This window comes from Budorcas taxicolor, chromosome 1, assembly GCF_023091745.1.
Source record: "Budorcas taxicolor isolate Tak-1 chromosome 1, Takin1.1, whole genome shotgun sequence".
In the NCBI taxonomy this organism is placed as follows: domain Eukaryota; kingdom Metazoa; phylum Chordata; class Mammalia; order Artiodactyla; family Bovidae; genus Budorcas; species Budorcas taxicolor.
The window spans coordinates 122,950,661-122,978,517 of NC_068910.1; the positions used below are offsets into that span (position 1 = coordinate 122,950,661).

The 27,857-nt window shown below is 42.0% G+C and overlaps 1 protein-coding gene and 1 non-coding gene across 2 annotated transcripts in view; both read left to right on the top strand.

Moving 5' to 3' along the window:
* SIDT1 (SID1 transmembrane family member 1) overlaps positions 1-27,857 on the top strand; it is a 102,505-nt gene that overhangs the window by 60,586 nt on the left and 14,062 nt on the right. The window contains exons 10-19 of the mRNA XM_052661778.1: positions 6,190-6,233; positions 14,573-14,644; positions 15,978-16,123; positions 16,930-17,003; positions 17,976-18,042; positions 19,718-19,791; positions 21,533-21,656; positions 21,854-21,971; positions 25,479-25,615; positions 26,231-26,339. Coding sequence (XP_052517738.1) covers positions 6,190-6,233; positions 14,573-14,644; positions 15,978-16,123; positions 16,930-17,003; positions 17,976-18,042; positions 19,718-19,791; positions 21,533-21,656; positions 21,854-21,971; positions 25,479-25,615; positions 26,231-26,339 — 965 coding nt within the window. The remainder of the gene's footprint in view (positions 1-6,189; positions 6,234-14,572; positions 14,645-15,977; positions 16,124-16,929; positions 17,004-17,975; positions 18,043-19,717; positions 19,792-21,532; positions 21,657-21,853; positions 21,972-25,478; positions 25,616-26,230; positions 26,340-27,857) is intronic.
* LOC128058019 (U6 spliceosomal RNA) lies at positions 4,412-4,521 on the top strand. The gene has a single exon (XR_008200388.1). It is a non-coding gene; the product is annotated as a U6 spliceosomal RNA (small nuclear RNA).

The following is a 27,857-nucleotide window of genomic DNA, read 5'->3' on the forward strand; positions in this document are numbered from 1 at the left end:
CTGGGGAATCCCATGGACAGGGAAGCCCGGCAGTCTACAGTCCATAATAGGCTTGAACAGAGTCGGACATAACTGAGTGACTTAGCATGCACGCATGCACTAGGTTTCAGAGATCTCAGCTGGGGTGGTCATAATGTGAAATTGCTGGGCAGGTTAGAGAAGCACTGGCTCTTCCAGACTGGCCTCAGCTGTACTTTGCCCTTCATCCTCCAGCAGTCGAGCCCTGGTTTACTGTATCTCCAAGAGAAATTGCACAAAAATGCAGGGCTTCCTTAAAGTGTAGGCTTTAAAGGGGCACAATATCACTTCCCCCTTGGTGTCCTTGGTCAAATCAAGTGATGAGCCCAGTCCAGATGCAAGAGGTGAAGATACAGACTCCATTTTTGATTGAATGGGCTGAATACAAGAACAAGTGTAGCCATTTTTCAACCAATCTAGAATAGTTCTCATTTACTCTTTTTTCTTTTCTTCATTATATACTGCCTGCCTCACATTAGCTTTGTAAATCACTGAACTTCTCTAATAAAGAATTTTATCAGCTCCAAAACCTAGGGCAAATGTGGGTAAAGCCCATTAATACAAACCCAATCATCTTTTACCAGTTTGTATAATTGCTTGCTAGTTAATATCACTAAACTTGCTTTTTTTTAGAGGGACTTCACTAGAGCCTCATTTGCCAGCTAGACCCATCAGACCCAATTGTAACTGCTCTCCTTAACAATGTGACTCAACAAATGTTTACTTATCCTTTCCTGGGTGCCAGGCCCTGTCCCAAAGGTTAGGGATTCAGTGATGAATGAGACAGTCTAGATCCCTGCTCTAATAGAACTTACATTGTACAAAAGGAAGACAGATAAGGAGGCAAGCGATTAATAACACACACAAAAAACTTCAACTAGAGAACAAACACATTAGTGACTTTATTACGATATAATTCATAAACCGTAAACTCTGCTCCTTTTAAAAATTCAATGGTTTTAGTATATTCATAGTTACACAACCATCACCACTGTCTAACTTTCATTATCTCTGAAAAGAACCCTGAGTTTACCAAAATTATAGGATACAAGATCAATATACAGAAATCAATTGTATTTCTATATACTAGCAAATATACAATTCAAACATGAAATCAGGAAAATGATCTATTTACAATAGCATCAAAAAAAAATACTTAAGAAAAGAATTTAACAAATTAAATATAAGACTTGTACATTGAAACCTGCAAATGTCCTTGAAAGAAATTAAAGAAAATCTAAATATATGAAAAGACATCCTATATTCATGAATTAGAAGACGTAATATTGTTAAAATGGTATAATAGACAGAATAGGGCCCCCAAAAGATGTCCATGTTCTAATACTTAGAACCTGTGACCATGTTCTTTACATGTCAAGAGATTTTACAGATGTGATAAAATTATGGCGATTATCCTAGATTATCTGTGTAGTGTATAATGTAATTATACATTCTAATGTAATCACAAGGGTCCTTATAAGAGAAAGGCAAGAGAGTCAGACTAGGAGAAGGTATGATGAGGAAGGGTGAGGTTAGAGTAACATATATGAAGATGGGGAAGGAGCCATGCCTCAAGGAATGCAGGCTACCTCTAGACGTTGGAAAAGGCAAAGAAATGGATTCTTCCTTGGAGTTTTCAGAAGGAATGCAGCCCTGCTGATATCTTAATGTTAGCCACATAAGACTCATTTTAGAATTGACATCCAGAACTGAAAATAATAAATGTGTATTGTTGTAAACCATAATATTGTGATAATTTATTATAGCAGCGATATAAACTAAAAGATGTGGCAATATTCCTCTAACTGATCTACAAATTCAACACAATTCCTATGAAAGTTTCAGCTGACTTTCTTCCAATAATTGATAAGCTGATCCTAAAATTCATATGGAAATGCAAGGGATCCCAAATAGGAAAAATAATCATGGCAAAAAGAACAAAGACTCTGAACTCCCAGTGCAGGGGGCTTGGGTTTGATTCCTTGTCAGGGAACTAGATCCCACATGCCTCAACTAAGAGTTCGCATGCCACAACTAAAACATCCCAGGTGTCGTAACTAAGAACCAGTGCAGTCAAATAAATAAATATTAAAAAGAAAACCTTCTGGCACTGACATAAGACATATAGATCAATGAAACTAAATTGAAAGTTCAGAAATAAACCCTTACACTTATGGTCAATTGATTTTTGACAAGGATATACCAAGACAATTCAATGAAACAAGAATATTCTTTTCAACAAATACTACTGAGACACTTAGGCTTCCACATGAAAAAAAATGAACTTGTACCCCTACCTCAGTTCAGTTCAGTTCAGTCACTCAGTTTACGACCCCTTGGACTACAGCACACCAGGCTTCCCTGTCTACCGCCAACTCCCAGAGCTTACTTAAACTCATATCCATCGAGTCAGTGATGCCATCCAACCATCTCATCCTCTGTCGTCCCCTTCTCCGCCTGCCTTCAATCTTACCCAGCATCGGAGTCTTTTCAAATGAGTCAGTTCTTCGCATCAGGTGGCCAAAGTATTGGAGTTTCAGCTTCAGCACTACCTCAGAACATACAAAAAAGTAAACTCCAAATAGAACAAAGATCTAAATAAAAGAGTCAAATTTATAGAATTCTTAGAAGAAAATAAATACAGGAGTAAATCTCTGTGACCTTGGATTAGGTAATAGTTTCTTAGATATGACACCCAAAGCACAAGTAACAAAAGAAAAAATAGGTAAGCTGGACTTCATCAAAATTAAAACTTTTGTATTTTTAAAGGACATTATCAAGAAAGTGAAAATACAACACAAAAAAATGGGAAAAAAGTCTGTAAATCATATATCCATAATAGTCTAGTATCCACAACTATATTAAGAATCCTTCCAACCCAAGGATAAAAATAAAAATATCCTAATTTTAAAAGGGCCTTTTTAAATTAAATTGATGTTTCTCCAAAGAAAATATATAAATGGCCAATAAGCATATGAAAAGATGTTTAACATCATTAGCCATCAGGGAAATGCAAGTCAGACTACAATGAGATATCACATTATATCCACTAGCATGGCTACAATAAAAAATTTTTACTAGAAAAATAACAAGAGTTAATAATGATGTCACAGAAATTAGAAACTTCTAAATTGCTAGTAGGAATATAAAATAGTTCTTGCTATCAAGCTGCAGTGGAAAATAGTTTTAAAAAGTTAATGAGTTACCTCATACCAAGCACTTCCATTCCTAGATATATACCCAAGAGAATTTAACACACATATCCACAAAAAAAAATTTCACACAAATATTCATAGCATTGCTATTCATGACAGCTAAAATGTGGAAACAGTCAAAGTGTACATCAAGTATAAACAAATACACTTGGTATATCCATACAATAGCTATGATTATCCAGCCATAAAAAGATTTAAGTATTTTCAATGAGTGGTGCTGGGAAAACTGGACAGCTACATGTAAAAGAATAAAATTAGAACATTCTCTAACACTGTACACACACACACACACACACACACACATACACACACACAAAAACTACAATGGATCAAACACCTAAATGTAAAGCTGGACACTATAAAACTCAGAGGAAAAACATAGGCAGAACATCCTTTAACGTAAATTGTAGCAATCTATTTTTGATCCACCTCTTAGAGTAATAAAAATAAAAACAAAAATAAACAAACAGGGCCTAATTAAAAGCTTCTGCACAGCAAAGGAAATCCTAAACAAGACAAAAAGACAACCCAAAGAATGGGAGAAAGTATTTGTAAATGAAGTGACCAAAAAGGGATTAATCCCCCAAATTTACAAACAGCTCATGCAGCTCTATGTTTTAAAAAAAAAAAAAAAAATCAAAAAAATGGGCAGAAAATCTAAATAGACATTTCTCCAAAGAAGGCATGGAGATGGCCAGAAAGCACATGAAAAGATGCTCAACATCACTATCAGAGAAATGCAAATCAAAATTACATACAGATATCAACACACACCAATCAGAATGGTCATCATCAAAGTTTACAAACAACAGGGACTTCCCTGCTGGTTCAGTGGTTAAGAATCCACCCTACAGTGCAACTAGGGATCAAACATGTATCAAACACCTTGGATGTGTGTTTGATCCCTGATTGGGCTGAAGAGCAACTATGCCCCCCGTCACAATTACTGAGCCCGTCACCACAGCCAGAGTCTGTGCACTGCAGCAGAAGACCCTGAGTGCTCCAACTGAGACTGCAAGCAATCAAAGGAGCACTTTTGTAAGTTTACAAACAATAAATGCTGAAGACAGTTTGGAGAAAGGGGAGCCCTCCTCCACTCTTGGTGGGAATGTAAACTGATACAGTCATCATGGAGAACAGTATTCAAGTTCCTTAAAAAGCTAAAAATAGAACTACCAGTGCTCACTTGGGCAACACATATACTAAAATTGGAACGAGACAGAGATAGAGATTAGCATGGCCCCTGCACAAGGATGACAGGCAAATTCGTGAAGTGTTCCATATTTTTCTCTTTTTTTAGTATAAATTTATTTATTTTAATTGGAGGCTAATTACTTTACAATATTGTATTGGTTTTGCCATACATTGACATGAGTCCGCCACGGGTGTACATGCGTTCCCCATCCTGAACCCCCCTCCCACCTCCCCATACCATCCCTCTGGGATTTTTCCTTTTACATTTCTGTCTATACATTCTACTAATTTTTGAGAGTTTGATGTTGAAACTCCAACTAAAAATCTTAATTTACCTACTTTAAGAAATAATTGTAATATATAGTGGAACTATATGTAACTTTGTTTTGCATTTTTGGAGTCTCTTATAAATGTGTTATCATACTTTCATAGTTTAAAAAATAAAGAAGAAAAAATAGAATTACCATATGGTCCAGCAATCTCACTCCTCAGCATATATCCAGAGAAAATCATAATCTGAAAGGATATATGCACCCAGATGTTCACTGTAGCACTGTTTAAAATAGCCAAGACATGGAAGCAACCTAAGTGTCCATCAACAGAGGGATGGAAAAAGAAGATATGGTATATGTGCGTGCGTGTGTGTGTGTGTGTGTGTATACAGACACACACACACACACATAATGGAATATTACTCAGCCACGAAAATGAACAAAATAATGCCATTTGCAGTAACATGGAGGGACCTAGAGTTTATCACACTCAGTCAGACAGAGAAAGAAAAATATGATATCACTCTTATGTGGAATCTCATTTTTAAAAAAGATATAAATGAAACTCGTTTACAAAACAGAAACAGACTTACAGATATCAAAAAGAAATTTCTGGTTACAAAAGGGGAAAGATGGGGTGGAGGGATAAATCAGGAGCTTGGGATGGACACGCACATACTACTATACATAAGGTAGATAATCCACAAGGACCTGCTGTGTAACACAGGAAGCTCTACTCATTATTCTGTGACAATCTATATGGGAAAAGAGCCTAAAAGAGAATGATGTGTGTGTATGTACAACTGAATCACTTTGCTGTACACCTGGAACTAGTGCAGCATTATGAATCAACTATACTCCAGTAAAATTAAACATTTAAAAAAGACTTAGGTATTCATTCATGCTACCACACAGAATTATGCTAAGTGAGAGAAGCCAAAGAGACCACATACAATATAATTCCATTTATACATGAAATATCCAGAATAGGCAATTTTATAGCAGCAGAAAGTACATTAGTGGTTCCCCGGGGTAGGGGGGAATAGAGAATGGGGAGTGACTGCTATTGTTTGAGATTTCTTTGGGTGATGATGAAAATGTTCTGGACGTAGAGAATAGTGATGGTTGCCCAACTTTGCGAACATACTGAAATTGGTTGAATTCTGCACATTAAAGGATGAATTTTATGGCATGTGAATGATCTGAAAATAAATGAATGTGGAAACAAATGGCATGTCTGTGCCTAGGTGTGGAATTGCTGGGTCGCATTGCATCTGTAGGATTACTTTTTTGAGGAACTGCCAAATGGGTTTTCAAAGTGGCTGCTCCATTTTACAGTTCTACCAGCAGTGCGTTAGAGTTCCAGTTTCTGTACATCCAAAGGCCCATTTGAGATCCCAGCAGAGAAATCTGCAACAAAGGCTATGGGAACAAACGTAAAATGCTGAGGTTTTTGCTGTCTTAGGAACATGTGTATGTCTTGTCTGCAGGTTTCGGAGAAAATCCACCGATGGAAGCTTTGGTTCCAATGATGGTAAGAAAAATCCCTGGTTTCAATTCAAACTGATGTCAAGTAAAAGATAATATCCCATCTGGTACTTCTGTCTCTCTGACTTCTGTGATTTCCAAATCCTCTGTTGATTCCCATCCCCCCAGAATGGTCTAATCTGTAGTCTTTCTACAGAAAGCAGAGTTAGTAAGAACCAATCATATAACACTGCATAAGTTTTGGGTGTACAACATGATTCTATACTTGTATAGACTGCAAAATGATCACCACTAGAAATCTAATTAACATCCATCACCACCAGTGAAGTTCCTCAGTTGTGTCCTACCCTTTGTGATCCTATGGACTGTAGCCTACCAGGCTCCTCCATCCATGGAATTTTCCAGGCAAGAGTACTGGAATGGGTTGCCATTTCCTTCTCCAGGAGATCTTCCCAACCCAGGGATCGAACCCAGGTCTCCTGCATTGCAGGCAGATGCTTTACCGTCTGAGCTACCAGGGAAGCCCAAGATGATCCATTGCCACACATAATTTTTTCTTGTGGTGAGAATTTTTAAGATCAATTCTTTTAGCAACTTTCAAATATGCAATACATTATTATTAACTCTAGTCACCATGTTTACCGTACATCCCCAGGACTTATATTTTATAACTGGAAGTTGGTACCTTTTATGTGTCCTATTTTCTAAAAAGCCTAAATCAGCATGAGTTACTTAGTGTTGACAAGATCAAGAAGGCTCTGAAAATTAGCTCAGAGCTAGAGGTACCCTTCAGATGGCAAGCAGAAATGCATGAGTGATCCAAAAAATAAATAAATAAAGATGCATCAGTTGGATTCATGTGGCTGCAGGTAACAACAAAGTTTATCTCAAACATACTTAAACAAGAAAGAGTGTTTCCTCTCCTTGAAAGTTGAGCAAAAAGGGTGGGCTTCAGGATTCACTGAATCCAGTGGCTCAGGTCCTTTTGCCTGCCGTTCCCCTGGTTCTGCTTTTCCCCCAGGGCTGGTGGTGAGGTGGGTCCTCACTGACAATGTCCAGAGGGAAGGGCTTTTTCAGAAGCACCTAAAAGCTTCTTTCATGTTTCATTGGCCTAGAGTGGATCATACACTTATTTCTAAACCAGTCACTGCAAAGGAATCTATTTACCTAAGATCAGTCAAGCCTGCTTATAGAATTAGGGTTAGGTTATCCTTCTCTAGGATCAGGGTTTCTCAAACTCAACACTACAGTCAGATGATTCTTTGTCATTGGGAGCTGCCCTATACACTGTAGGATGTTTAACCACATTCTTCACCTCCATCTATTAGAATTCAGTAATACACTCCCTCCTTTTGACAACAGAAAATATCCCCAGACATTGTCAAATGTCCTCTTGGGAGCAAAATGTTCCCCCTACTCCTACCCCCAACTGAGAATCACTGACTTAAAAATGTGGGTTGCCAGGCACAGGTGAGAATACAGGAACAAAATCCTAGCTTAGTTAGAAAATAGAAATGTTCATGCCAAAGGGCTTTGAAATTAGGAGGAAGTAGACGGTTAAGCATCTGTTTACAATATGGGAGACCCGGGTTCAATCCCTGGGTCGGGAAGATCCCCTGGAGAAGGAAATAGCAATCCACTCCAGTACTATTGCCTTGAAAATCCCATGGACAGAGGAGCCTGGTAGGCTACAGTTCCTGGGGTCGCAAAGAGTCAGACACGACTGAGCGACTTTACTTACTTACTAAGGAAACTTTGGGAGAAGACAATGGCACCCCACGCCAGTACTTTTGCCTGAAAAATCCCATGGGCGGAGGAGCCTGGTAGGCTGCAGTTCATGGGGTCGCTAAGAGTCAGACACGACTGAGCGACTTCACTTTTCACTTTCATGCATTGGAGAAGGAAATGGCAACCCACTCCAGTGTTCTTGCCTGGAGAATCCCAGGGATGGGGGAGCCTGGTGGGCTGCCATCTATGGGGTCGCACAGAGTCGGACACAACTGAAGCGACTTAGCAGCAGCAGCAGCAGCAGCAAGGAACCTTTGTGGGCTTCCCAGGTGGCGCTAGAGGTGAAGAACCTGCTTGCTGATGCAAGAGACGTGGGTTCCATCCCTGGATCAGGAAGATCCCCTGGAGGAGGCATGGCAATCCACTCCAGTATTTTTGTCTGGAGAATCCCACGGACAGTGGAGTCTGGTGGGCTACAGTTCATAGGGTCACAAAGAGTCAGACACAACTGAAGTGACAGAGCACGCATGCATGAAAGGAACCTTTGTCATGCAGAGAGGCTATGGGGAAAGACGGCGCATGACCACTGGTGAGACAAGATTCAAGTGCTCCAAAAAAGAGCAGAGAAGACAATCTCCATCCTAGGAAAGAACCAGTTAGTGACTCTTGATCATAGGAAGCAGATCACTGAGAAACCTGTCTGGAGCAAGAGACAGAAGCAAGTGAGGGATTTTACCTGTAGTCTAATGTGAGAGATTCAGGGGAGGAAATTCTGGAGAAGAGCAAGGACACAGAAGGGCCAGGATCAGGGTGCCCACAGAGGTTACAGGAAGTTTAACTGAGCTCAGAGATACAGGAAGTGCCCTGGGGGCTAGAGCCTAGAAAAAAATGCTAGGAGCAGAGTCTGAAAGAGGGGATCCCACTAGACTTGGCCTGTTGGCTGCCTCAATCAAGGTGGAGCTAGACATCGGAGGAACTGGGCCTGATGCTTTCACCTTAGGTGTGCCTGAGGTGGAGGAAATGGAGCCAGGTCCCTACAATTCGAGGAATGGTTGGCATCTCTTAATTACAGTAGTAACAATAGGACAGCTGCGTCTGGAAAATCTGTTTGCTCCCCTGTATTTGTTTTTCATTGATTTATCCTGCAGTTTGTAAGTCTTATTTGAAAATTGTTGACACTGGCTCCAACTGAACTAAAAAAGCAAAAGAATTTCTTTCATACTTCATGGGAAGAAGAAGGAGATAAGACCCTGGAGCCCAGATGAAGTGGAAATAGTGTTTGTAAAGAGAAGCTTCGGGTGAGAAGGGGCGTGATTACTGTGGTGTGACTGGATGGACCCCGTATTCTCCATTGCCACTTAAGACAGGGGCCTCTCTGGTGATCTGAGGGGCACCAGGCAAGCCTCTGTGTTCTAGAAACATTTCCTTCAGGGACACAGGAGCCTGGCAGGCTGCAATGCATGGGTCACAGAGAGTCAGACATGCCCGAGCAACTGCCATTCTCTCACTCAGGGACTCTGTCAGTGGAGAAACCCTACACTTTGCATCACTGTTAAAGAGCCTGTTCAGAAATTCAGTTACCACCTTGAAAGAGAGACAGATGAAGCGTCACTCGCAGGCCTCTGGGACACGTGAGCTGTCACCATGATGCTGCGTGCAGCCTAAGAGGAGGGTACTTTCTCAAGAAGGGGAGCTGGACAAACCTGACAAGTCTGTAGACTGAGAAACCAAATGACCAATCAGATCCTTCCCTGGATGGAGCTATTACTGAATCAGCCTCCCAGCAGAGAGCAGGGTCTGGCAGGGAGAAGCCAAGCAGTGTGCTGAGTGCAGAGGAGTCGGAGGTGGGGGGCGTGGGGGGCGGGCACAGGCCAATCCTCAGAATCCGTAGTAATGGGTCTCGGCTCTCGTATTGACTCTCTGATTGATTTTTCCAAATTTCCTTGATTTTGCTTGCCTGTTTGTTTCTTCTAGAGGAATTTTACTTTTACATGCTTGAAAAGATGGGTGGCCTTCCTTATTTTCTCCTTAAGTTTTGACATGTTAGTACATGACACCAGCTGGAATAGGTAGTCAACTGGCTTAAAAATGAAACCTCACAGCAGCTCATTCACATCATTTCTGACTCCTTCTTAGCTTCCAACCTTCTAAGGCGAGAGACAGAAGGGGGCAGGACAGTTATAAATGTGAAGTCCCTGAAGGAGTCAAGCCTGCTCAAAATGAAATGAAGTTTTTCTCCTCACATGGAGCAATTAATATAAAAGGCAGGCAGGCAAGCATATCCTATTCTAAGTTAGCAAAGCAGACAGATGGCAAAGGGCTCACGTGTAAAGAAAAACATACCAGAACAAGTTTCCTCATTAAGATGAGCTCATTCACAACTTTATATGTTTGCTTATTCCCAGCCAGAACATCTCAGTCTGTCCTATAAACTGGTATATTGTGTTTAATTCTGCTTTCTATATACCATACAGTTAAACAGAAATATGGCTTGCCTTCTGGGAGCATCAATCACATTTGAAGTTTGGGAGAAAGTACTTTGGTTCTTGCCTTTCTAGACATTAGAAAAGTTAACAGAATATTGTTATCCTGTGTTGGCCAATCTCCTATTTAATTGTGCATATAAAAGCGCACAGATTTGAAACAGTTGTACTGCAAATGAAAATTCTGATGCTCTTGTCCATCACAGAATTGTTGATGTTGTGATTGCTTTGGAGTGCAAGGGACTGGGGACTATACTGAAACCAGGTCCTGTTCAACTGTGAGCCAGAGTAGAGTGCGGAAATCATCCAAGTCTGAACAAACCTACACAGCTGGCTTTTTCTTTTTAGTGAAGTTGTTGCCTAACAAAACAGTGATTTTGTTTGCACTCTTGCTTTGATTTTAGTTTGCGCATTTTTTTTGCCTCTTTTGATCACACACACAAAAACACTTTGCCTCCCACAGACCACTTCAACCCCCCACCACGGTGGAACTCAAGCATTATCCTACGCACGCATCTATTTCCCATACCAGAGGGCTTCCTAGGAACAGAAAAGATCTGAAATTCTGCGGTTTATGCTTTTAGTATCATTTTCACTATTTGCACATGTAATTTTTTTTTAAATTACACTGTAAACAAGGACCTAAGTTAATGATTAAAAGAAGGTAATTTAGGCTTGAAAAGAGGAAAAATGTGAAAGATACTAAGGGAAATGTGAAAGTTACATCACCTAAGGAAGAGACCAGAATGGTGGTTTCTGTGAGAGTTGCCTGCCCTCCCCCGACACACACACACACACACAATTACCTTGATAGAAAGAAGACACTATAAGGAATTATAGGCGAGCAGCAGCAGCCCAACTAAAAAACAAATATTGTGCTTAGGTACCTTTTTTGAATATATGAGTGGAAATGCAAATATGCCTCAACTCCTTGTCTCTTTTGAAAAATGAGCACTATAAAAGCAACACACTCGCTGCCAGTTATTCATACATTAAAGGAAAATCCCTTCCTTTTTTTTTCAATTAAGAAGATAAATTTTAACTGAGATCAGTGCAATGAACCATTATCTATCCACTATCTGAGTGATTCTGGTCAAATGACTTGATCTTTCTGTGCCTCCTTTTTGTCATCTTTCATGTTTGGGATCGCATGTACACCCGTGGTGGATTCATGTCAATGTATGGCAAAACCAATACAGTATTGTAAAGTAAAATAAAGTAAAAATAAAAATTAAAAAAAAAAAAAAACAAGCAAAAAAATAAATAAATAAAATGGTGATAGTGATAGTACCCATGTCACAAGGTTATTGAAAAATGAATGAATTCTTGGAAAGAACTTAAAAGAGGGTCTGACACACACTACTGTCACTACTGCTGCCTAACGTTTATCAGAAACTTACTGTGTGTCAGACACTATGTTAGGCAGCAGTAGTGACAGCAGTCGTAGCAGCAGCGAGCGCAGCAATAGTATGGAAGCCTTAGGCGCAGTACTAGCGGTGGTGGTAATAGTGGCAATAGTACTTGTTACCCTCAGTAGTGGCGGCAGCAAAGTGCTCTGCCCAAACGACAGCCAAATCTGCCCTTGGCCAAGGACAGTCGGTCAAACTGTACATGGCATCTTCCCATAATACTCTTACTGTGCTCAAAAGATTTAATCTCTCTCTCTTAAGAGTCTGAAAGTAACCTGTTTCTTTGCCTTGAAGTTGGATGAAAAGCACAGATGGTGTTGATACCATGTTACATATTTATGGGTAAGCCCAAGAAAAGCCAAGGAACATCTACTCTCTCTAAATAGTAAGAACTATATCAAGGAGTCTCCAAGCCTAGGAACAATGCCAAGGTCCATTGTGAGAGCCCTGGGAATAGCCTTGCCTGCCAGGAATGTTGCATTAGCCAGAGGCCTTGCTGTCCAACTGAGCTGGCTCTTGGCTAGGCTACCAAAAGGAGGGAGGAAATTGAGTCTCCAAGGCTATTGCTTTGTTCCTCATCACTGGCTAAATGTTTTGAACTTAAGATTTAATTATGTTTCTCCATGGAGGAAAGGAATAGACCCACAAAGAGTAAAAACATGATGAAGCCTACAGATTGGCTCCCCAAACTGTGAATGTTTTTACTGTCCACCAGTGGGAATGAAGTTTGAAAGCTGGATGAAAAGAGCTGATTGTGACAAATAAATGAATTGTCTGAGGCTTTTGGTTCTTTTCCGTGTGTTGCATACTGTAGCATTAATGTAAAGAATAACATGATATTTTCAAAGAAGAAATGGAAATATATTTGCAATGAGAATATACACTGTCTTACATGTCTTCACTGAAAATAGATTTCTCTGCAAGAGTACAAGACACTGACTAGTTAACTCACAGACTTGTAGTGTGATACAAGCAATCTCACCTCTCAGGAAGAAGACACATGATGGAAATTCCCACCAGCCTGACAATATCCCAGATCCTGACAAAGCTTAGGAGGCAGCAGAGAAATGTTCTCAGGTGTCTTCACAAATGATTGTGGCTTTCCGGAAATATTGCGGCACTAAGTCAGAGTCAGAGAAACTGCCTAGATGCCTGCGTCCTTTTTGTGTTCTCTTTGTTCAGCTCCTCCTAATTCTCAGAAGTGGACAAACTCAATGGGAGAGCATCTTTTCAAATAAGCAGTGAGAAGCTTAGGAGGCAGTTTTCTCTGGGGCTTTCCAAACCTCACTGGAATAGTTTGAGGAGCACCATCTTGGAAATATTTTTCTCTAACTGCCAACAGCCATTCGGCAACAGACACGCCTATTATATCTCTGAAAAAAAGTGAAAGTGTTCATCGCTCAGTCGTGTCCAGCTCTTTGTGATCCCATGGACTGCAGCCTGCCAGGGCCCTCTGTCCATGGGATTTCCCAGGCAAGCATACTGGAGTGGGTTGCCATTCCCTTCTCCAGGGGACTCTTCCTGACCCAGGGATCGAACCCAGTCTCCTGCATTGCGGGTAGATCCTTTACTGTCTGAGCCATCAGGAAAGTCCATTCCATCTCCGTGTTATGTCCCAAATAACCCGTATTCCTGTACATAGCTCCTGTAGTCACTATTGTTTGTTCCAAGGAGTGCAGTAATTTCTTTCCTGTCAGGGCTAACCTTGTCTACAGTTCAGTTCAGTTCAGTCGCTCAGTCGTGTCTGACTTTTTGTGACCCCGTGAATCGCAGCACGCCAGGCCTCCCTGTCCATCACCAACTCCCGGAGTTCACTCAGACTCACGTCCATCAAGTCAATGATGCCATCCAGCCATCTCATCCTCTGTCGTCACCTTCTCCTCCTGCCCCCAATCCCTCCCAACATCAGAGTCTTTTCCAAAGAGTCAACTCTTCGCATGAAGTGGCCAAAGTACTGGAATTTCAGCTTTAGCATCATTTCTTCCAAAGAAATCCCAGGGCTGATCTCCTTTAGAATGGACTGGTTGGATCTCCTTGCAGTCCAAGGGACTCTTAGGAGTCTTCTCCAACTCCACAGTTCAAAAGCATCAATTTTTCGGCGCTCAGCCTTCTTCACAGTCCAACTCTCACATCCATACATGACCACAGGAAAAACCATAGCCTTGACTAGACGGACAGTTAGAGTACTGCTAATGGCTAATGGCTGTGACAAATAAACCTATGAATTACAGTGCCTTAATCACAGAAGTTTATTTCTGGTGTTTATGTTCGGGGGTGACCTTTCTCACAGTGATTCCAGGACCCACACTCCTTGTGATTCTGCAGTACTGTTAAGCAGGAATCAGCAACATTATTTTTTTTCTGGAAAGTGCTAAATAGTAAATATTTCAGGCTCTGCAGGCCTTGGAGTCTCTGTCACAACTGCTTCTCTTTGCCTTGGTGGCCAAAAGTAGCCATAGCCAGACTCAAATGAGTGGTTGTGTTCTGGTAGAGCTTTATATACACTTAAAATCTAAAATTTCACCTGTCATAAAATAGTATTTCTCTTCTGATTTTCCTCCAACCATTAAAAAAATTTAAAACCATTTCTAGTTTAAGGGTCATGCAGGAACAGGTGGCGAGCTAGATTTGGCCTGCAGACCATAAAATTGACCTGCAGACTCCTTATATTAGAGTGAAAAGAAAATCAAACTATTTAGAGTTGTGTCCTTTCATTCTAGCAACTAGACACAAAGTGTTTACCTCTTTGTTTTTCTTTTTAACAGGCTCTGGAAATATGTCGGTGTCAAATCCCATTGCTGCCAGTACCCCTGAAGGGAGCAATTACGGGGCAATAGGTATTTTTACAATGAGTCCATTCATGGAAGTGTCTCCTGATTCTCCCAAGAATAGGATACAAGTGGCCCTCCAGCCACTAATAACTGTGAAAGTGGGCAAGGCGGTCATCATATAAGATTAATTGACTGGGTGATCTGGAAGTTTCCTTCCAGCTTTTTTTCTGGTTCTATTGATCTGTTTCTTGAGTCTGCTAGCCACATTCAAGCAGAATTTTCTGTGACCATTGCTGTCAACTCCTGTGGGTTTTTTTTCCTACCCAGACTGAGTGGAGGGTGTGGAAAATGCGTCAAGAGTCTGATGTCAGGGAGCCCAACATCGATTGACCCATTGTTTCATTCTCAGGTTTCAGTGGAGTAAGGGCGCTCAGAAGATGAGGCTGTGCAGCAGGTGAACATGACTGAAGCCTAGCAATCCTCCATTTGGGCTAACTTCATAACTGAACCTGCTCACTGCCACCCAGTCACTCACATGGCAACCCCCAGGCTGGTTAAGTGGCCTGAAGGGGACAGAATTCTGATCCCTGTCCTGTTAGCGTTGGAGGGCATTGATGCTTCCACACACTTCCATGATGCTTACAGGTCTATGAATGGTGTGCTTTAAGCTGTCAGTATAGAGGGGCTGGGAATCCTGTATTCCTGCCCTGTTATTCTGTAACTTTGAGAAGCATGTGGGCTCAGTGCCGGAGACTTATTTATGGCTCTGCAAGAACAGGGTTTCGTTGTGTTTTTTTTCTTTAACCATCTGAACAGAAGAAATAAAAGTGGAAGGTAGGCTTGGCTCATGTGCTCATTAAGCTGCACAAATTCCCATCTGCTCTCGGAAACATTCACAGGAACACAAGGATTCTTCCTGAGAATGTGGTTTCCATTATATAATCACAGATACAGCATGTGGGGGATTTCAGTGTACGAATACCTTATCCATGAGAAATGTATAGCTGCTGGATATGTGGGTGCTTACATATACATGTGGTAGATGCTATACATAAGTACATGCATGTGTATGTTTATATATTTATGTTCATATTTCAAAGTATGAAACATGAAATATAAGCACATTATCTTTGCATCCAAAGAGTTAACAGAGCAGATGCCTTTATATTTTGTATTCAGCCCTAGAAATAGGTGATTTAAACATAAAAATAGGAGACAAGGAAAATCAGAAGTCCATTGAGGAAGAATTGAGAGAACATGTGTTGTGGGTAAGGAGTTGGTTTTTACCAACACAACGTGTCCAAGAATGAGTCAGCACTGTGTTTTGCAGAGAGAGAGAGAGATGGGTTCCATGGGTTCTTCTCAGCTTGGGAAGGCAGAAGGGTCTCCTCTGTTTCAGATGAGTCAAGCTCCAGTCCTGGCAGGCAAATGTCCTCCTCTGATGGTAGACAGCCGTGCCAGTCAGACACTGACAGCTCCGTGGAGGAAAGTGACTTTGACACCATGCCAGACATTGAGAGCGATAAGAACATCATCCGCACCAAGGTACCTCTCTCTGCCTGGTCATACCCTCCGGAGGACAGAAAGTTAAGGGGTCAAATACAACTTCAACAATGCCTCAATTGCCTTTATATATATATATATATTTTTTTTTTTTCTTTCTTTCTTCAGGGGAAGTCAAAGTTCTCAGGGGGCTTTTTAGATAAAGTTTAACTACCTACTAAAAGCAATACTCAGTTAATTAACACTCCTTTCTGGAGGGAAAAAGTGACAACAGTAAAGAGAACAGAGCACATAATGCCATAATGCTCGTGGCATTTAACGTCAGACCCACTAAAATGCTCATGGGTCTGAAGTGGCTGATTACGGACAAAGATGAGGAAGGGTTCCAACCAGGTGGAAGAAAAGATTCCACTGAAGGGTGTACTTGGAAAAACTCCCTGGTTCCAGACATAAAATGCTTCAGGAGTAAAAGCTCACTTCTTTCTGATTCATATGTATCAGACTATGTTGTACCCAGTAAGCGACATGAAGGTGAATGGCATGGTTTCAACTCTGTAATTCAAGAATCACACAGTGGGCATCTCTGAAAACTGGGAAACCAATTCTTGAGATTTAAGAAGCATTCAAAATTCCCAGTGGGTTTCTCACATCAGCCAGTTTCCCTAAAGCCAAGGGAAATACTAGGATTTTTAAAAGCATCCTAGGAAAAGCAAAATTACGAGAAAAGTCTTGTTTAATAATTTTAATCCCTAATGAGAGATTAGACTGAAATGTGTAAAGCTCTTCTTTGTATTTTATGCAAGAAATCCAAGTACAGTTTTGCATTCTCTTTTTACTTGGCATCCCAGATGTTCCTTTACCTGTCAGATCTGTCCAGGAAGGACCGAAGAATTGTCAGCAAAAAGTATAAGATTTATTTTTGGTGAGTAGATGACGAGAAGGACTATGGCTCTCTTTAGTAAAATTAAAATTTTCTTTGTAAAAGCCACAGTGAACTTACGTGATTCATATAAGTGAACCAAATCATAGGTTTCAGTGTTTAAGGAGACACACACACACACAAACAAAACACAATCAAAGGCAACCAGTCCTAAATGAAATAAACACAAAGTATGCATAAGAACAATAGTGGAATCCCGTGTTTTTAGGGAGACACTAAACCTCTTCCAGGAAGATACCAAAACCATCTTCCAGGAGGCATGTTAAGCTGGGACCATTCCCTCTTCTCTCACCAGGACTTACCCTTGGGAGAGCCAGTGATTTCTGGGATGAGATGCCTAGAGCACCTCAGGATAGCTAGAAATCACCCCAAGGGAAGATGATACCATCAGCCAGTGATAAATGGACGACACAGAGGCAGCCAGCCTCCTTCCAGGCAGAAAGTCTGAGGTGCCTGGCCGGGTCCCCTCTTTTCCCTCAGAAACCCTGACAGACAGCTGTGGCAGCTCCTCTCATTCTTTTCTCTGGAAGTATGACCTTTCACGTGGACAAGGATGCTAGAGGGAAACAAGAGCCAGCCAGTGAGGGTCACGTGGAACTCCACAGCATAGTGGGACCAGTGTTTTGGAACTAAGAGGTAGCTAAGAGAGCCACATCCCCTTCATGTGATCCATCACCCATTACCTACTCTCTGATCATTTTTAATCTAATGATATCCTAGAGAGAGAGGCCTTTATCGATAATTTCGTTAAACCAGAAGTATTATTTACACTGTTATGCAAATGATTGTATGAAAGGAAGTTTAGAGAAACAGGAACCATGTAATCAGTTTCTAATCACTTTTGTGAGTTAAGCAGGCAGTTATGGGGTGGAAAGATACCTAAAGAAAATAAAAGAGCAAAAATTCCATTGTTAATTTGGAAATAACCATTTGCGGTTCCTTTTGTCTGCATAGGAACATCATTACCATTGCTGTGTTTTATGCACTGCCTGTGATCCAGCTGGTTATCACCTACCAAACAGTAAGTGCAGCCTCAAATCCCAAGATCCCAGCTTTCACACAGCAGAGAAAGACCTTTGCTGTAATTTACAGAGAAAGGTATAAAGAGCTCTGTTCAAGAATTAATTTCTCATTCAGATTCCCACAGGATTTCTCCATTGGGTCGTCTTTGACTGAGCTTTAAATCTAGTTCCCCAGTGTTTTATCACAGACCTCTTGTATTACTTTGTCTACCAATCTGAAATTATTACCTTGCATTCATTTAGTCTTGGTTCTATCAGCTATGTCTATTGTTTAACCAGTCTGAACTTTTGATCATCGTGGGATGATGGGTAAAGTTCCAGACCAAAACAAACAAACCTGATGTCTAATTTAGCCAGTGTCCCATCATTGAGGGTAAATATTTTTTGTAAAAGTAAGAACAGCTTCACTAATAAAATATTAAAAGAAAAGGAAATATAAAATAAATAATAAACAAACAAAGGACTTTCCTAGTGGATAGGAATCCACCTGCCAATGCAGGGGACACGAGTTTGATCCCTGGTCTGGTAAGATCCCACATGCCACAGAATAACTAAGCCTGTGTGCCACAAGCCCATGCTCCACAACAAGGGAAGCCACAACAATGAGCAGCCCACACCACAAATAGAGAGTAGCCCCCACTAGCTGCAACTAGAGAAAGCCCACGTGTAGCAACAAAGATCCTTTGCAATGAAAAATAAATAAATAGATTTTGTAAAGGCAATCAGAATTTTAAAAAAAAAACACAAAACAATAATTAAAACAGCTTGAGAATCCCCACTGCATGTTTGTAGAATCCTAGGGTCCAGGTCACATAAGTGATCTTGTCTAGGATCTATTATTCATGAAAAAGCACATTTAGAATAGCACCAGGCTAAAGGTGTTTCTAATACAATGGCTCTCAAACTTTGTTGTGTGTTCAAATCATCTGTGAGATTTTAAAAAATAACAATGTCCAAGCTGTACCCCCCAGCAGTTAGATCAGAGTGGAATCAGGCATCAATATTGATGAAACTCCTTATGATTCCAATATACACCCACATTAGAGAGTCAACAGTTTAATAACATTTCACCAACTCTATACTTAATATGTGATGAGGACAAGGACTTTATAAGGTTTGAGCACCATGATTTATACTCTAAATATTCTCTGAATACTTTGGGGCTCTGTCGGAAGATACAGCTGTGCTGTGGTCTAGGAAGGTTCTTAATGATAGTGATAAATATGGAAAACTGACCACATATCTCCTTATGTCCACCTGCCCTGTGGTTATCAATTCAGTACAAAGGATGGGACAGTTCTTTACCCTTCCAGGATTCATCGAGAAAATAGGATGTACTGTGACAGTCCTGATAGGCAGGCCCCAATGTTAGCATCCTTTCAGAGTCCTTTTACAATGAAACAAAGGAAACGTTTTCAGTTGAATTCTGCCTTGCCACCTAATGAGGGGCACAGAATATTTCAGTTCAAAGCAAGATGGTAGCATTTAAACGAAATGTGTCTGTACTGTGTAGAGGCTGGAGATAACAACTCATCCCCTGCTGAGAAGGAGCACTGGTTACACTGTAAATCTCTGACAGTTGATCACTGCGAGCACTGTCGTCTGCTTTCTGTGATTTCAGGCTCAGGGGATGGAGGCAGACAGCGTCTCCTCTTCTCGCTTTTGCTTTTACAGGTTGTCAACGTCACTGGCAACCAGGATATCTGCTACTACAACTTCCTCTGTGCTCACCCCTTGGGTGTCTTGAGGTAAGCCCAGTCCTCTGGTTGCCCATGAGGCAAGGAGAGATGCCTTTTTGTGTAATGTGGTGTGGAATGTGTATTTTAAAAAAATACTAGAAACAATTGTGGGAAACTACCTCAATCAAAAAGTAAGTGTAGTCGCTTAGTCGTGTCTGACTCTTTGGGACCCCATGGACTATAGCCCGCCAGGCTCCTCTGTCTGTGGCATTTCCCAGGCAAGAGTACTAGAGTGGGCTTGCCATTTTTTTATCCAGGGGATCTTCCCCCACCAGGGTTGAACCTGGGTCTTCTGCACTGCAGGCAGATTTGTTACTATCTGAGCCGCCAGGGAAGCCCTAATCAAGGGTAAACAGGAATGAAATCAAGGATTTGAGACTAGGTATTCCTCTCCCACTCCTGTATGGGGTGGAGGGAGGGAGGAGCTCAGGAAACAGCTCTAAGAATAACCTGCTAAGGAGAAGGTGGGATGTGTTTGAAAATATCAAGTCCCTAGCTGTGATGACCCTTGTCTATGGGCATGAGCTGCAAATACATTCAATCCACTAAACAACCTCATGAGATAGATATGATTATTATTACCACTGTTTTTTATTTAGTTTTATTGCTCTTTTTAAGGAGATTATTTTTAATTATTATTATCATTTTTAAAAATTATTTTCTTGGCTGCACTGCACAGCATTGGGATCTTAGTTCCCTGGCCAGGATCAAACCCATGCCCTCTGCATTGGCAGTGCAGAACCTTAACCACTGAATCACCAGAGAAGTCTCATTACCCCCATTTTCAGATAAACTAAGATCCCACATGTGGCATGGCCAATAAAACGTGAAAAATAAAATTATACACACACACACACACACACACACACATATATCATTATATATTGAGAATTTGAGTTGAATTTATATATATAAATATACATATATTTATATTTGTATATACATAATGTGTTTATGTATGTGTGTGTATATATATATATAGGAGAAGGCAGTGGCACCCCACTCCAGTACTCTTGCCTGGAAAATCCCATGGATGGAGGAGCATGGTAGGCTGCAGTGCATGGGGTCGCTAAGAGTTGGACACGACTTCACTTTCACTTTCACTTCACTTAGATAAAGATATTAAGGCTTAGTTAGAAAGGCAAGGACTTGCAGAAGCTCCCTCACCTGTGAGTGATTTGGGCCTCATAGCTGGGCCTGCTGCCCCTAAGGCTGTGCTCCATCCTCCAGAACATGGTGAAGTGGAAAGAGGGATTTTCCTGGCAGTTGGGAGCCTGGCTTCTTCATCCAGAATGAACTAGTCTCAGTTTTCTGAAAGAAATCTGCTGTGACCAGTTGACACTTATCCTGAAATTCACAGTTACACAGCTGAATATGGACATATAACATGGGTCCAGGTATTTGAATTCACTCTCGCAGCTAGCTGAATGACCCAGCTGCCCATCTGCAGAATAGCTCTCTTTCCTAGGATTCATTCCCTGCCAGTGCCACCGGGACAGGAGAGGATCAGTGGGTGTTAGGGAGGCTGAACAGGCATCCCTGGGAGGAAATGGACACATTATCACAGGCTAAGCAAAGCATCCTAACACGGAGGTAGGACAAAGATGCTCTCTGATGATTTTCAGTCCTGAAGTCTCATGGAAAGGTTATTGGTGGCAAACAGTGCTGAGTTCCCTCGCGCCTCCATGCCTTCATTCAGTCTCTGAAGCTCTCAGACGCCTTGACTCCCTCACTGTCTCTCTGTCCTTAGTGCCTTCAACAACATTCTCAGTAACCTGGGCCACGTGCTCCTGGGCTGCCTCTTCCTGCTGATAGTCTTGCACCGGGACATTCTCCATCGAAGAGCTCTGGAAGCCAAGGACATCTTTGCCACGGTGAGTAGAGGGCAGGTAGAGGGAGGTGGGAGCTAGGAAGGGTTAGGTTCCAAACAGGAGCTGCAAGTAGGAGGGACATCGGGTGTGATGATGGATCACGTGTAAGGGACCACACAGGGCCAGAGCGTGGGTGCCGGGTTCTGCAGCACAGTCACTAATGAGGATCTTCCCACTGACCACGCTTCCTGCTTTTTCAGGAATACGGGATTCCCAAACACTTCGGTCTCTTCTATGCCATGGGCATTGCACTGATGATGGAAGGGGTGCTCAGTGCTTGTTACCACGTCTGCCCCAATTACTCCAACTTCCAGTTCGGTAATCACAATTTACATCAGCTACACAGATCTGAGGTACAGGAGTCTTATCCTGGGACTCTCTCAAAAATGCCAAAGTCGCGCTTGCAAGAATTAAATGACATTTACGTGTGCTGAAGTGATCAGAGGGTACCTCGCCACAGGGCATGATTTTCCCACGTAGTATCATTTTTTCCTCCCTGACCACATTTTATCGACTAGAAAGCGCTGAACACTGAGTATCGATCTCATGGCTAGGTCTGCAGGTAGGCAGTGGGGTAGGCGTCAGGCAGCAGGGCAGGTAGATCTACCAACAAGGCATCTAGAAATCTCCCTCAGTGTAGCTTGGCTGAACTTAGCAGTTTGCCTGCTTTGGGTTGAAAGTAATAAAAAAAATCCAATTCAAATCAGATTAAATAACAAGTATATTTATCAGCGCAAGTCCAGCGGTGGTCCTGGCTCCTCTTCTCTGTGACCACCTGCCTTGGCTGCACCCAGACTGCATGTTAGCCTTCTCTGGCTGTGTTTCCTTCTGGTGGCAAAAATAGCTACATTGGGTCTTTGCTTCCTGTCTCCATACCATGATGTCTGGAGGAGGCAGCAAGCTGGCTTCCAGGAGCGATCATTTGAAATCCAGGAAAGTTCTTTTCCCCAGACTCCCCAGATGACAGCCCCTCACTCCTCAATAGCTCACACAGTCCTGAGTCCACTTCAGATTCTTTCTCTGTGTGTGGGTTAGTTTGGGCCAGGGTTGCTACACCAATCACTGTGCCAAAGGAGGGCTAGTTAGCTTCAGACAAGGGAGATGCTTCCCTGTAACCTGTAACTGCTTCCCTGTAACTGCTGTGAGCTTTCCTAAGCAAACCGGCTGTGAGGTATGCATTTCTGAACAGAAACGGAGCTGAGGTATTTGAGTTGGCATCTTCATGCTATTAGGATGGAGCAGGAATAGCTGATGCTGGAAGAAGGCAATTAACAATGTCCTCTACACTTGAGGATGTGAGTTTTGAAAGCAGTCATTTGGTGTTTGTCCTCTAGCCTCCAGCTCTTAACACCACAGAAATTCTGTCATATTTTAACTTTTAAAATTAGAAGACATTTTTAATAGAGGAAATCTATAGAGAACAATACCACTCACCACTCAGAAGGAACAAATGCCAACACTTTAAAATATTTGCTTTAATCTACTTTGTTAAAGGAATACAACATTGTGTAAAGTTGAGGTCCTGTTTTGAACTGCTTTCCAAATTTGTCCAGTCTCTCCTTCCTCAGAAGCAACAACTATGATCAATTTTATATTATCCTTCTAGTTTGTTTTTATAATTTTTCTTCATTTGAATAGTTTTTCATTTAATTTGAATAACACAATACTAATTTATCACACTGTATTCTACATCCTTTTTTCATTCAATGTTTTCAAGATTTATCGGTAATGAATCGAGGATATTCAGTTCATTCATTCTTGAAGATTGTCACTATGTAGTAAAAATATAATACATTTATCAATTTCTCTGTTGAATAGCACTTCAAGGTTGCCAATAGTTTGCTCAGTTCACCTCAGTTCAGTTCAGTCACTCAGTTGTGTCTCACTCTTTGGGACCCCATGGACTGCAGCATGCCACGCCTCTCTGTCCATCACCAACACCTGGAGTTTACTCAAACTCACACCCATTGAGTCGGTGATGCCATCCAACCATCTTATCCTGTGTCATCCCCTTCTCCTCTCGCCTTCAATCTTTCCCAGCATCAGGGTCTTTTCAAATCAGTCAGCTCTTCACATCAGGTGGCCAAAGTACTGGAGTTTCAGCTTCAACATCAGTCCTTCCAATGAACACTGAGGATTGATTTCCTTTAGTATGGACTGGTTGGATCTCCTTGCAGTTCAAGAGATTCTCGAGAGTCTTCTCCAACACCACAGTTCAAGAGCATCAATTCTTTGTTGTTCAGCCTTCTTTATAGTCCAACTCTCACATCCATACATGACCACTGGAAAAACCATAGCCTTGACTAGACGGACCTTTGTTGACAAAGCAATAATATCTCTGCTTTTTAATATGCTGTCTAGGTTGGTCATAACTTTTCTTCCAAGGAGCAAGCGTCTTTTAATTTCATGGCTGCAATCACCATCTGCAGTGATTTTGGAGCCCAAGAAAATAAAGTCAGCCACTGTTTCCACTGTTTCTCCATCTATTTGCCATGAAGTGATGGGACCAGATGCCATGATCTTTGTTTTCTGAATATTGAGTTTTAAGCCAACTTTTTCACTCTCCTCTTTCGCTTTCATCAAGAGGCTCTTTAATTCTTCTTCAGTTTCTGCCATAAGGGGGGTGTCATCTGCATATCTGAGGTTATTGATGTTTCTCCCGGCAATCTTGATTCCAGCTTGTGCTTCATCCAGCCCAGCGTTTCTCATAATGTACTCTGCATAGAAGTTAAATAAGCAGGGTGACAATATACAGCCTTGATGTACTCCTTTTCCTATTTGAACCAGTCTGTTGTTCCATGTCCGGTTCTAACTGTTGCTTCCTGACCTGCACACAGATTTCTCAAGAGGCAGGTCAGGTACAAACAATTTTGCAATGAATATCTTCATATATGTGTCTTTGTGAACATGTGAGAAAGGTTCCCTGGAACACCTAGAATTAGAATTTGGGGATCACCTGCTTTATGCATCTTCCATTTTACTAAAAAAAGCACCAAGTTTCTCCTCAGAGTATTAGTTTGCACTCCCACTAGCTGAGTGAGAGTTCCCACTTCCCCCATGTCACTAATTTGCGTTATTGTTAGATATTTACAGTTTGCCACATTTTTTAGTAGCATGGGACATTACATTGTTGTTTTAATTTGCAGCTCCCTAACCCTCCTGGAACTTCCCTGGTGGCTCAGATGGTAAAGAATCCGCCTGCAATGCAGGAGACGTGGGTTTGATCCCTGGGTGGGGAAGATCCCCTGGAGAAGGAAATGGCAACCACTCCAATATTCTTGCCTGGGAAATCCATAGACAGAGGAGCTTGGTAGGCTACAGTCTATGGGGTCACAAAAAAGCTGGATGTGACTTAGCAACTAAACCACCACAACCCGCATACAGCTAAGCCATGTGTAGTTTCTAGGTGTCTCCTGTCCCTAGGCTAGAAAGCTGTGTACATGAGCAGTAATAAGCGTGGTCATGTTTCAGGACGCTGAGAAGGACCTCCTGCCTCCAACTAGGACTCTCTTTATTGTCACACTATCCTGTCACCGTTAGGGGTTCTTTTACTGTTGGAGAGGGGCGTTTATACGCATTTATCTCTGCGAGTCAGTTATTCATCCTATCATCTGATACTTTTCTTCTGTGAGCTAGGAGCCCCGCTCTTGGAGGAGGTGAGAAGCGGAGTGTGTAGGGTTTGCCTCGAATGTGTCTGGGGAGGCTAGCACACTGGAGGTCAGCACACGGGCTGAGGGCAGCAAATACTCCAAGGCCGGGAGGGCAGGGTTCTCTAAAGATTGCTCTGCCGCCTCCTGGATCCTGACTGTCTCGGCTCCTCCGCAGACACCTCCTTCATGTACATGATCGCCGGCCTCTGCATGCTGAAGCTCTACCAGACCCGCCACCCGGACATCAACGCCAGCGCCTACGCCGCCTACGCCTCCTTTGCCCTGGTCATCACACTCACCGTCCTCGGAGTGGTGTGTCCCTCCCCATGGCCAGCAGCCCTCTTGGGAGGCTTTTTATTGTTTTTTATTTTTTTGGACCTCAAGTGTACAGGTTTAATTAACCATAATCCTTGGCCCATGACACACTCTCATCATTGGCCCATTCACAGCATTTTAGTTATTTAGCTAGAATTTTTGATAATGTGACAGATCCCTGTATAACTGACCCTGGACAGTGGTACTATAGAGCTGGGACCAGACTTAGGTAAAACTGAAATAGACACACATAGGCCCTAATGGGACAGAGACTGACCTGAAAGAACAGAAGCCACTTCCCAAACATGTGTGGACAAGTGTCAGTTGTCTTCCGTTATTTGGAAAGCATCAGCCTCCAACTGACTGCCTGTTCAACTGCTGCCTCACCCACTGCTGTCCTTTTCCATTTCTTTCTTTTTCATGTGGCCAGGTAGCCATTCTTTCTCCTTCTCTGACTGTAGTAAGATCCCCGAGAGCTCAGAGGACAGGGAAATCCAAAATATACACACAGCTCGGTTTTTGGCAACGTATGCATGCGCAAGAGACGGAACAACTTTAACGAGTTCTTTGGGGGGGAAAATGGATGATGGTAACTTCCATCTTTACTTCTAGGTGTTCGGGAAAAATGGCATGTGGTTCTGGCTCATCTTCTCTGCAATCCATATTCTGGCGTCTCTGGCCCTCAGCACCCAGATCTACTACATGGGTCGTTTCAAGATAGGTGAGTCACCGGTTCCCCTATACTAAACATGCCATTTAATGCCCCCCCCCCCAAGAAAAAATTGTCCTGCTTATCCTAAATGGGAGTGTTACTGGTCACCATGAACACGTGCTCTGAATTGTGTGTGTTTATTAGCATATATTTTCTCTAAGAGCTTCCTCTCCTATACAAAATTTCAGCAACTTATTATCACTAGTTCTGTTTTCAGCTGAGAAACTAAGCTAGCTCAGAGCTGCAGAATCCTTCAAACTCCAAGCCTCAAAAGCTTTACAATTCACCAGGCTTTGAAAGTGCGTTTGCAGAACAATGTGATCGTCACACCGCTAATTCCACCGAAAAGAGTATTTCTCAGTCTGTAGTATTTAAAAAGAATATTTCTCTAACCATGCTAAGTGGCTATCAAGAATTTATATATTCTTTTCAAATTCTGGGACTGGAACTTTCAGAGACCAACTTGCCAATCTCAGAGGCAGGATACCTGCCTAATGTTCTCTGACATTGTGAATGGATCGTGTTAGAATGCCTAGTGTCCTGTGGAAATCAGCTTCTGCATACATTCCATTTTGGAAGCAAGTCATATTAGAGCATCTGAACTTCACCCATCATTGTAAAGTCTGGCAAGTAAAAAACTAACATATATAAACACAGAGGCTCATCCCTAATATTTTCAGAGCCAAGGCAAGATCGTAAATAAAAGCCTATACACCATACATATGAAAATGTTTATTTTATAAAGAAAACTAAAAACACTGTTGTTATGGAGAAGAAAGAAAGCAGACCAACAACTGATAAATATACCTTTATTACAACCTAAAAGGTACAAGCTCAAATTTAAAATTCTCAGGTGCATGGGAGAACACCCTAGAATACAGAACAGAACACAGCTGTACAGGAGAGCTGGTCTCCAGCCCCTGCTCCTCTTCTTCCCACTGCTGGCTCTGTCCTGCATCCTAAGGGGTCTCACAGGTAGGCATATGGACACACTTGTCCAACATCCAATTGGCCATTCCTTGCCTCTAGAAGTGCATACTGCCCTCAGGAAAATAAACCAGGGGAAAAGTTTATGCAGGTTCTGAGAGCAAACTCAAGGCCATTAGAATTCTTGGGTCCAGGAATTCAGAATGTGGCCTGGGAGGAGCAGTCCCCTTGCTCTGCAGACTCCTCACTCACTGAGGAATGAGGGCCTTTCAAATATGGCACCCCTGTTGCCCAGATCTAAGAGCAATTCTGTGTAACAATTGGCTTTAAAACTGTGTTGTGTACTTAGTCACTCAGTCATGTCTGACCCCATGGACTGTAGCCTGCCAGGCTTCTCTGTCCATGGGGATTCTCCAGGCAAGAATACTGGAGTGAATTGCCATGCCCTCCTCCAGGGAATCTTCCCAACCCAGGGATCGAACCCAGTCTCCCACATCGCAGGCAGATTCTTTACCGTCTGGGTAAACAATTCTTTACCATCTGAGCCACCAGAGAAGCCCAGCTTTAAGACTAGACAACAAAATAAAACAATCTCTCATT